Below are 12,467 nucleotides of genomic sequence, written 5' to 3'. Positions count from 1 at the left end.
ATAATTACATAATTAGCGGGGATTGATCAAGTGCAAATGTTGTAGGTATTTTACGGATAAGCTTGGAGTATTAAAATTGTTCATCAAATTGAAACAGGCGCGTTCGTTTAAGTGAGTGCAAAAGACTATGAATAAGTTGGGGTACTATAGTCGTTCATTAAGCTAAAACAGGTGATTCCGCCCCGGGCGTTTATGTTCGCGTTAGTGTTTTCTTTGTGTTAAGGTGGGTTTGCGTTAGTGGTTGCGTTTTGATTTTGTTCGTTTTTGTTCTTTCTTTTTTCGTTTTTGTTTGTGTTTTTTTCTTTGGGTTTGTATTTGTGTTTTTGGTTGGTTTTGCGTTTGGTTTGTTTTCGTTTGCTTTTTCGTTGTTTTTTTTTTGTTGGTATTGGTGTTTGTGGTTGGGTTTGTTGTTAGGTTTTTGTTTTCGTTTGCTTTTTTGTTTGTTTTTTCTTTGTGTTTGTATTGGTGTTTGTTAGGTTTTTGTTTTCGTTTGTATTTGTAATTGTGTTAGCGTTATGTTTGCGTTTTGTTGTTTTGGTTGGTTGTGGTTTGGGTGGGCAATGCCGGGTTTATGATGATTACTAAACACACAGGTAATGGTCTTTAATAGAAAGGTTTGTCACAGAAGCCAGAGCAGGGCCTGGCCGGGACGGCTAGTATATATATATATATATATATATATATATATATATATATATATATATATATATATATATATATATATATATATATAAGGATAGATAGATCTAGATCTGTATATAATAACAGCCGATCCAATCATAATAACCCTAACAAAATGGAATAAATGCTGTCTGATTAATTAATAGCTGAAAATATTTATTATGTCTTTTAAAAAAAGATAAATTAAACATCAATAATAATCATAATAATAAATTGTATCTTATGTCTTAAAAATTTAAACATTTTTAGCTACATTAATTAATACATTTTGTTGCTCAATTCAATTATCATAATTATGATTTACTTAATGGGTTATATTATTATTTATACAAAATTTAGAATTACATAAATTGGAATATATTCAATAAAGAAAAATATTGAGTAAATATTACTTCAAAGATTCAAATTATAATTGTACATTTAAAATGTTGGTGCTTATTAGTGGTTAGTATTGTTGTATGGGTAATATAAAGGATAAGAATTAAGCCATCATATTTCAAAAAAACCGAAACAAAGCTAGCCATAACACCTTGTACAAGATAATAAATGTGCTATGGAGATTCATGACATCAATTCTTTCCATGTAGTTTTTCTTCCATTGTGTGAAATGTCTAGATAGAATATTAATCATTAGTAATACTTTGTATGACATATAATACTATGAAGAGTATTATATCCTGTATGACAAACATTAATGGTGTGTTTTCAGCCTACACAATGTGGTATTAGTAAAAAAAGCAATACTTGTATATATTGATAATTAAAGATCCTTGTGAAAAAAGAATTTAATGACCAACAACACATTCAGGTGGCTTAAGTCCTGAGTGAAAATTTGTGTGTGTAGATAAACTAGACTTACGAGCAAACTTTTTATGACAAATGTCACATTCATATGTTCTCTGGTAAATGAATATTTTTATGTTTAGATAAATGACCTTTAAATCTATATATTTTATGACACACATCACATTCGTGTGGTCTCTCTGGTAAATGAATATTTTTATGTTTAGATAAACTATCTTTATAATTAAATTTTTTGTGACACACATCACATTGATATGGTCTCTCTGGTAAATGAATATTTTTATGTCTAGATAAACTAACTTTATAATTAAATTTTTTGTGACACACATCACATTCATATGGTCTCTCTGGTAAATGAATTTTTTTATGTGCAGATAAATAACTTTTTTTATTAAATTTTTTGTGACACACATTACATTCATATGGTTTCTCTGGTAAATGAATATTTTTATGTGCAGATAAATTACTTTTACAATTAAATTTTGTATGACACACATCACATTCATATGGTCTATCTGGTAAATGTATATTTTTATGTGTAGATAAACTAGCATTACAATTAAATTTTTTATGACACACATCACATTCATATGGTCTCTCTGGTAAATGAATATTTCTATGCTCTGATAAATTACTTTTATGCTTAAATTTTTTGTGACACACATTACATTCATATGGTCTCTCTGGTAAATGAATATTTTTATGTCTAGCTAAAAGATTTTTATGATTAAATTTTTTGTGACACACATCACATTCATATGGTTTATCTGATAAATGAATACTTTTATGTTCGGATAAATAATGTTTATGCCTAAATTTTTTATGGCACACATCACATTCATATGGTCTTTCTGGTAAATGAATATTTTTATGTATAGATAATCTAGATTTAAGGGCAAAACTTTTATGACATACATCGCATTTATGTTGTCTCTCTGGTAAATGAATACTTTTATGTTTTGATAAAACACTTTTTTGATTAAATTTTTTGTGACACACATCACATTCATATGGTCTATCTGATAAATGAATATTTTTATGTTCTGATAAATGATGTTTATGCCTAAATTTTTTATGGCACATATCACATTCATATTGTCTTTCTCCTAAATGTATCTTTATATGGTTTGCTAAATGATTTTTAATATGGTATTTTTTATGACACACATAGCATTCATATGGCTTATTAATTCCAGAATGAATATTCATGTGTGTGGATAAACTAGACTTTGTAGTGAACTTTTTAGACAAACTAGACTTATTGTATACCTGTTCTAGGTTTACTTTGTTAATTTGTTCAACATGACTGATCATAACAACTTCTTGCTGACGAAAATTATGACCATATGGATTCACCCTTGTGTGAATGTTTATGTGTTGTTTAACATGATCAAAATGAAAAAATCTTTGACAACACATATCACACTTGTATGTCTTCAGTCCCTTATTGCTAATCAGATATTCTGTTGGAAGATTATCAATCAATTTTGTATGCAATAACTTGAGTTCTTTTAATTCATATTGAAGATCTGATTTTAAAACTGCAAAATTTTCTTTAAAATCAGTTGAATCTGGTGGGGAAGAAAGTTGTTGCTGTGCTTTGAAACCATTTTGTTGTTCACTCTCCAAAGATGAAATTGTTAATATCTCAGGTTTTATATCTTCAAAAATTGAAAATGCTGTTGATACATTTGGTTTCATGTCTTCAGAAGATGAAAATGATGTTGGGTTATCTTGTTTCATCTCTTCTAAATTAAACAAAAGCTTTGTTTTATCAAGATTTTTATCTTCTAAAGCTAAAAGTTGCATTGTTTCCTCCAAGTATTTGTCTTTAACAGTTGAAAATTGTGTTGATACATTTTGCTTTATATCTTCAGAATTTGAAAAGAGTGTTGATATATTTCTTTGTACTCCTTCTGATGTTTCATCTGATTTCATGTCCATAAATGTTATGATTTCGTCACTCAATTCCTGTTTAACCATAATTGAACTCTCCCAAACTATACAATTAGTGTCCTTTGTGTTTTCCATAGCTTTAGATTCATGAATTATTGCAGAAAAAACTGAAAAAAAAATAATCTTGATTAGAAAACCAAATTAAAAATAGTATTTAAAAATATATAGGAGGATTTAAGTTTTGAAAGCTACATAAATGTTTCAAAGTTTCATGTAACTGTTTTTAAATAAATGTATTAAAACTTTTTAGTAATAAATAAAGACTAGATCTAGCAATGTTTACAGCCAATGCAACCAAGCTCATTTATTTTAGCAATCATCTTGTTTAAATTTTTTGGCTAAATTATAATTAGAGATTCAGGGGAAACCACTCTAATATACAGGTGGCCGCTGTTTATATAGCGAATCTTGCTCGCAAACACTGCTGTTTAAGGTTAATTTCTGACCTATATTGATATATTTAGCCATTGCTTTATTATTTAGTTATCTATAATATTTGACAAAAATATATCATATTATACATCTATTAAAGCCTTAACAATGAGGCAATTTTTTTTCACATTACCAGCCTCGGAGGATTTTACACACCTAAAACGATAGATTACCTCTAGATCTATATTAATCCTAATATATAAAAGTTTATTTGCATACTTCTCGCTCTCTCTCTCTCTGTCCGCAAAATTTTTTTAGGCGATTGTGATCAGAATGTTCCGCTAAATATGGAGAACTTGTAGATAGTGGCTTTTGTTGAAAATAATATATATGGTGGATGTTATAAATGTATTTAATGTATTTAATGTATAATCTAAATTTTATAAATTTTATTTAAAGAAGGGAAATACAATTTAAGGCATATTCGAATGTAGAAACGCAATTTTAATAATGCAACCAGAAAAGCATTTATTGTTGTGAAAAGAATGAAATAAACAATGACTTCACTAGTGACATCTTTAAACTATAGAAAGAACACAAAACAGTTCAAAACTAATGGCATCATCTTCCAATTTTAGAAAATAAAGAAATGAACTATTTCATTCAAATTTGATTTAGATCTATAGATCTACTTATGGGGACGTACGCTATGAAATCTATACAATTTTATCGCCTAAAAGTAATACAAATTACTTAAAGAAACAATTTAGTTCTCTTAATCAGACTTAATCAGTGTGTTCATTTAATAAGGTGTTGTGTTGACAAATAATGTAAATAATCCTGCCTGTCTGGGTTTTTTTTGGACTTAACTAAAGATTGGATGTATCTGATGTTTTTAATATTTTCGGTAACTAAAATAAAAATTTTAAAATTGCGACCTAAACAATGGCATCCTGCTATTCGATAGGCCACCATAAATTTTATTGTACACATTGTAATCTAAAAAAAGAAAAACTAGGTCATGTTGTTTAAATTTGCATTGTTATTTAAAAACTTGATCTGCAAAGTTTTGTAAACAAAAAAACTATATAGTGGGGCTGTCAGAAATCGATCACGAGTTCCTGAACAGCCAATCAATGTTTGTCTTACGAAAGTGAAACATCGGGTTATAACTTAGGCTTGATGAAAATAAATAGAAATGTAGCCTTAAACTCGACACATTATTTTCAAGTTCTCTGGATCTGCAAGTTGTATAGCATTGATTCAAAAAATATTAAATTTTAAATTTATTAATTTTAAATATTTTAAATTTAAAATATTAAATATTAAAGTTTTTTATAAAATTTTATCTTTTATTATTTTTACGGTCCTAAAACTAAAAAAGCACATTTGTATTCCATGTCAACAACATTAAGAAAGGATTTTCGTCAATTTTTCGTCAACTCACTGGTGTCCATTTGGCATTTAGGCCATAATATTATATATTATTATTAATAAATTATTAATAATAATATTAACGAAGTGTCTATTAAGTCGACTGTGAATATCTGTATTGGGGCTATTCACAGTCGTGACCGTTTTTGATAGATTTAATACTAAAAATACCCATCTGGGCATGAAGATGTTTAGTCGAGCGGTCATGGGCAGTGGCTGTTGGGCCAGAAGATGCGGGTTCAAATCCATCAGATGACATATTGCTATGATCTTAATGAATGCCTCTTAATCTTATTATCAAAATATTTTTTTCAGTTACTTGAGTTTGGATGTGTTATTTTTGTTAATTTTTTTTCTTTTGTGACGTAATTTTTGACATATCAGCAAAAAAGAAAAAAAAAAGACATGTCCCATAGATTTTTGCTAAGAGAAAAAAACACAAGTGTGTTGGAAACTGAATTATTGCTGATGAAAAAGGACATCCTATTAACTATTTCACCTGATATTTATTCTATGTGATAATGTGAATTTTTAATGGTAATTGAAAGTTGAATAGCAATTTGAACAACCAACTAAACTGATGCTTAATTAGTATTATTTACTTAAAAATTACTAAATCTATTATTCTAGTGTATAGATTTAGAGTGCATAATTATCAATTATTAATTGATCATCTATGACCTACACGTAGCCTGTAGCAGATATGTCTGATATGGGCCTAAAAGCTAAACTAAACTTTAACCGTAATAAATTTTTTATAAAAATATAACAAAATAAAAATAGCACTGCTTTCTTAATCTATACCTCACTCCCCAGTCACAATAAATGCTTTTATTATTTTAAGATATTATTCACAGTCGTATTTAGCATGAAATGACAGCCGACTGTGAATAGCCGTATTGGGGCTATTCACAGTCGGCTGGGAATAGCCCCAATACGGCTATTCCCAACCGGCTGGGAATAGCCTTGGCCTAACCAAATAGCTTAAAATCCGGCACATTTAAAATAACAACAGCTACCAATACTTAGGCTATTATTATTTTTTTATTAGGCCTAATAATTTATTAGGCCTAATAATAATAAATAATATTATGGCTCAAATGGACACCAGTGAGTTGACAAACAATCGATGAAAATCCTTCCGTAATGTTGTTGACATGGAATACAAATGTGCTTTTTTTAGATTTAGGACCGTAAAAATAATAAAAGATAGGCCAAACATTTTATTAAAATTAATTAAAAACTTAAGCCTAAAATTAATTCAGAAATTTAATATTTTTTTTATCAATGCTATTCAAGTTGCAGATCCAGAGAACTTGAAAATAATGTGTTGAGTTTAAGGCTACATTTCTATTTATTTTCATCAAGCCTAAGTTATCACTTTCTTAAGACAAACATTGATTAATATTTAATATTAATAGCCTAAATAAATAATGCTAAGTATTGGTAGCCGTTATTTTAAATGTGCCGGATTTTTAGCTATTTGGTTATTTCTTTGCTTTGTCACTAGATCTAGATCTAGTTTTGACCAATAGGGCTAACAACTAGATCTAGACTAGAATTCTAGAATCTAGATTCTAGATCTAGAATTCTTGATCTCTAGAATCTAGATTCTAGATTCTCTCTATTTTATAAAATAATAAAATATTTTTCTCCAACATGTTTAACACAAAATAGGCCTATGGCTATGCGGCTATTGACTTGTTCACGTGTGTAAGCTTTAGTAACATTAGACCTTTCTTATCTGATGTTGTAATTCGTAAATGATCTTAAAACACTCCTAAAATGAACTTTTTTGCTATGTTTGTCGTTTGAGAATCAAAACTTGGGTCCCCATCTTGAATATATTTTTAGAGTAATCTCCCTTGAAGACAAGAGTTCCCAAACTACACCGCTTTTACATTTACTACATGTAGGCTATACTACTATACATTTCTAGTTGTTTTTTTTTTATCTGGTTAGAGTAGGGCTTATGACACACATCCCATGAATGTGATGTGTGTCATAAAAAATTTAATCATAAAGGTAATTTATCTACACATAAAAATATCCATTTTCCAGAGACCATATGAATGTGGCATTTGTCATAAAAAGTTTGCTCGTAAGTCTAGTTTATCTACACACACAAAATTTTATTCAGGACTTAAGCCACCTGAATGTGTTGTTGGTCATTAAATTCTCTTTCACAAGGATCTTTAATTATCTATATATAAAATTATTGCTTTTGTACTAATACCACATTGTGGAGGCTGAAAACAAACCATTAATGTTTGTCATACAGGATATAATACTCTTCATAGTATTATTTGTCATACAAAGTATTACAAATATGTTATCTAGACATTTCATTTTGAAGATAAGTAAAATGTATGTATTTTTTGTAACTAATGTAACACATCTGGTTACCAGCCAGGGGAGGGAAAAATATGAAGTTTTAATTCATTGAGTTGCGGCCCCTGTGGGACTGTGGCCGTGTTGACGTAGTTGTTTTTTTTTTTTTGCTTTTGTGAGCGATGTTACTTGTGTCCAATGTCATGTGACATGGGACTGTGGGTAGTTTCATGCCTAGCCGTGTCGCACACGCAAGGCTGCTGTCTGTGGACACGGTGACCAAGATGTAGACCTAATGAAGGTAGTGTAGTTATTTAAATTATGTTTGTTAAAATACTTATTTGTGTATTCCTGCTAGTGTGGCATGTGCACACTAGTTAGGAAGAGTATTAATATAAGTATTTATTTGAAGTACTACTTATTGGTACTTGTTGGCAGTACTGTGTACTGGCCGAAACATATTTTATTGTACCCGTGTATATTGTAGCCTACACGTGGTGTTGTCAGGAATGTAACTTTTTCTTTACTTTTGTTTTAAGGCTACAGTTTTTTTTGTTTTTTTTTTCTTGGTTTCTTGTTGCTTCAGTATTTTCTCTCGTCGTACTACCGTGTTGCATCGCCGTCATGGCCAGAGTTTCTTCCAGGCATCTCTTCGGGGGGGGCGAAGCTCCCCCGAAAATTTTTTACCGCCCCCCCCCCCCCCCCCCCCCCCCCGAACGAAATGAAATTTATATAATTTATATAGAAAATATATACTTTTAACAGTGTCCGCCCCCCCGAAGAAAGTTTACCGCCCCCCCGAAAATTTCAAGTGCCCCCCCGGAGAAAAAAGTCTGGAAGAAACACTGGTCATGGCTTGATGCTGTGAATAAAGGAGTACTTGACAACAACTGTCGGTGTTAGTGTGTACTTAATCTCAGGGTCAGCCCGTCTTAACCACAACACCTCAGTGGGTAAAAGTATCCCCACTGAGTGAGGGTTACACTAATGTTTTTAAATTGTGTGCATCTATGTTGTAAACATGAAATTTAAACAAAGTTAAAAAAGTTATTAAAAATTTTTTAACATGATAATTTTTATATATTCACACAAAGGAAGAAACACTTCATAGAAAGAATGGATGTCATGAATCACCATAGCACATTTATTATATTGTACTAGGTGTTTTTGGCTAACTTTGTTCAGGTTTTTTGGAAAATATGATGGCTAAATTTTTACCCTTTACATTACCCATACAATAATACTAAACACTAATAAAGACCAACATTTTAAATGTACAATTTGTTAATTTGAATCATTGAAGTAATATTTACTCTAATTTTTTCTATATTGAATATTTTATTTTATGTAATTCTAAATTTTCTATAAATAACTATATTGCTCATTAAGTTAATCATAATTATGATAATTGAATTGAGCAACAAAATGTATTATTTAATGTAGCTGAAAATGATTAAATTTTTAAGACAGAAGATACAATTTATTATTATAATTGGATGGGCTGTTATGATATATAGATCTAGACCAGGGGTCTCCAAACTACGGCCCGCGGGCCGGATGCGGCCCGCGATGTCCTCTCATCCGGCCCGCGGAGATCTTTTTGACCACGGAAAAAACGTTTGTTGCTGATGGATGAGGAACCTTGTCCAGAAAAATCAAAGAAGAAACTGGCCCCCGAATTGAAATTTGATAGTTAATGCGGCCCTCGGACTGAAAAGTTTGGAGACCCCTGATCTAGACCGATCTATAAATAAATAAATTAATTAATTAATGTATGTGGGTTTGTTTGTTGATTGGCATTACTACACCTTTCACCTTCACACTTTTGGGTTGTTGAATAGGTTTCTCTCTGTGTGTGTTGGGGGGGGGGGGGGGGGAATTCAATTTCACAAGAGCGATTCAACGGCAAGGTTCGATATTTTTCTCGATAATACGGTATATAAAAAGTGATGCGATTTGAAACCGTTCATCCGAGTGCCATAAAAATTTGGGGAGTTGATGATAATACTCAGGTGGAGGTTTCTTTGAAAAAAAAAATGTATGAGAGTTCGGTTTTTGTCCATACATGATTTGGTGCCCCAGAGTTACAGAGCAGCTGTCTTAGCACTTGGTATCAGTTAACTGGGCGTCCTGCATAGCGGGTAAGGAAAAATACTATATTCAGTAGTAAAACTGCAACAGGCGCCCAGCGATTGCGTGACCTAAAGCGCCGGAGTCCCCTAAGAGCACGTTGGCGCCTACGTTCATTTGAAAGAGTGCGCTAGGCTATGGATACAATGGGTTTTTATAACCGCTCACTAAATCGAATCAGGTGCTAAGGCGCCTACGTTCGTTTTAATGATCACCCTACAATATTGACTCGAAGCAGTGGCGTAGCTAGGATTTTCGGGCCCCTATGCAAAAATTATCTTTGGGCCTTCTTCGTCAGCCGTCATGCTACAATGGAGTTAAACGATTAAACTTAACTGCTACTTAAAAAAGAGTATTTTAAATAATATAAATATTAATTCGGCCTACATGTTATATTTTATACGTCCTTATTGTGTATTTATACTATATTATTGTGTAGTTTCGTAAAAATGTTACAGTCTTACAGTTAATTTTTATTTTTAAGTAAAAAACAGAGTAGCGTCATAAGGCAGCGTCAGAACTGCAGTCCCCATCGGATGTCAACATTTAGGCGTGACACCATGACAAAACATTGTACAATTTACTGTCAAACTAAGTTGCATCCAGCTAAAATAATAAACAATTAGTGAGAGAGAGGTGACACCCCACCGAAAATGCTAAATTGTTGGGGACGATGGGGTGACACCTTTAGTAAACACGTAGGGTAATTGCCGACTTTGTGACGCCACTAACCAAAATTTTTTGTTTAAATCTCTCATGATTTATTTAGATCTGTGTTTTTTCATGTTTTTAATTTTGTAAAATGATTAATACGTTCATTAAGATCTACTTTAGCTGCGTCTGTATGTTTGATTCTTAGGAAGGCTAAGCTACTGACCCATTAGGCATATCTACAAATAATGAGATTTAAGAATTCCATCATAGACATCAAAATCTCCTTCCCGTTCACCGTTGAATGTTAAAGAATGCTTATACTAATTATCGTACCCGTCCGCGTTGCTGCGATCTAGTCTATACATACCTTGGTAGCGAAGCAATTTTTGTAAAGAGTTTCTTTTAGGAAAAAATGTCTGGGAAAAAATACTTCTTTGACAATATTCTCAACAACTTCCCAAAGTTTCTCGGCGATTGAATAAAAATCAAAACATTATAGTGTTAGTAGCGCCATGTTGGTTAAAGATTAATTAGATCAACACATGAAAAGTCATTAAGGTAAAGAAAAACATTGTCAAATGTTGGACAGCTGGTTGTGTGAACACTATCTATGGTTTTTGTTTAAATATCTCAGTTGCTACCATGAATAAAATTTCGTGGAGGAATGGCAGTTGGGAGAGAGATGCAGGGTTGTGTGATGGTGTAGAGAATTTCCCAGTTAGTTGAGGTTTGTAGCGATGCATGTACATTTACAGGTGCTGAATGCCGATCTTACAAAATAGTCAAAGTTCAAGTTTATTTATAGGTCAATTAAACAAATATAAAATTTCAATGTAAAAGTTTTACTTTTTTTAAAGAGGGAAAAGGGCCCCAAGAGTGCCGTGGGCCCCTATGCCTTGCTTACGCTAGCTTTACGGTAGCTACGCCACTGACTCGAAGGCACACTACATTCGATGATTTTAAAAATATAAGCGAGTGGTCGTTCTACTTTTTTTTACTGACACGTGTTTCTCTAAATATCCACGCTCAAGCAATAGAATATCACAAACTAAACATATGGACATGCAAGGAGATGTAGAGTTGTAGACTCACTTGTAAAACTCACGAAAAATATAGTTTTAGTCGCTCAGACATAGATGATAGAGTTACATAATTCTGCTGCACCTGCTCACGGTATATCTCTTATGGTTTTATGAATGGGTAGTTTGAAACATTGCTATAACAAACTACACACGAAAGGACTTTCTCAATGTGTATAACCTTAGTTGTCTCTGGTTACGCTCTTTTCGTGAACTCCTATTCAAGGTCAACTAATGAAGACGCGTATTTCTCATTTGACCTATATTTGACATACACACAAAGCAAGTGAACAAATAGGCCTACTGTCTAAATGACAGTGTTCAACCGTTGTATATTCTTCCATGCTCAATGCAGCTCAATGCAGCTGCTGTGGGTATTTAGTGTCACTGCTGTGGGTACTCAGTGCCACTAGTGTGGGTACTCACTGCTATTGTTGATGGTACCCAATGTTTCCGATTTCGGTTCTTCGTGCTACGGCTGCTGTACTCGAATGATAGTGCTATTGATTACCAATGACATATTGCCACTGGTAAGGGTACTCAGTGTTGAAGCCATGTGTACTCAGTGCTACTGCAGTCGGTTCTTGGTGTCACTACTGTGGGTACCAAGAACTGGAGCTCTTAGTAATCGATGACGTTCCTGTGGGTACTCAGCCTTAGCAGTGGGTACTCAGTATTACTACTGTGGGTACTTAGTGCTGAAACTGTGATTGCTCAGTGTCACTGATTTTGGTACTTAGTGCTTAAGATGTGGGTACTAAATGTCTGTACTAAATGCCAATATAATGCCACTAAAGTGGGTATCTAAAAGCACTGCAAAGGGTATTTTTGTCAGTATTCAACCTTACTGTATTTATTACGAGGTGTAGGTCTATGCTCAGTTTTATTATTGTTAAGGTCACTATGAAGACCTATCTTTAGTGGAATCCAGGATAATGGTCTGTGACCTACTTAGGTCTTCTTTTTTGATAGTCTAATTTTATTAATGTTTAAATGGCCTTGAGCTATCTTTTGTTAGACTAAGAA

General features: G+C 32.2%; 1 protein-coding gene across 1 annotated transcript; it reads right to left on the bottom strand.

Annotated features, from left to right (window-relative positions):
- Window positions 1–1,079: 1,079 nt before the first annotated feature.
- Window positions 1,080–7,098, bottom strand: LOC131942174 (zinc finger protein 883-like). The gene is made up of 2 exons (XM_059301903.1): window positions 6,983–7,098; window positions 1,080–3,548 (listed from the first exon to the last, which is right to left on the bottom strand). Exon 2 carries the CDS (start codon window positions 3,514–3,516, stop codon window positions 1,570–1,572), a length of 1,947 nt encoding a protein of 648 aa, XP_059157886.1. The 5' UTR covers window positions 3,517–3,548; window positions 6,983–7,098; the 3' UTR covers window positions 1,080–1,569.
- Between the last annotated feature and the right edge of the window lie 5,369 nt (window positions 7,099–12,467).

This window comes from Physella acuta, unplaced genomic scaffold (assembly GCF_028476545.2).
Source record: "Physella acuta isolate Inbredline_101_S28 unplaced genomic scaffold, ASM2847654v3 ptg000393l, whole genome shotgun sequence".
Classification (NCBI taxonomy): Eukaryota; Metazoa; Mollusca; class Gastropoda; family Physidae; genus Physella; species Physella acuta.
Note: the sequence above shows the minus strand (reverse complement) of the source record. Positions and strands in the feature narration are given on the sequence as shown.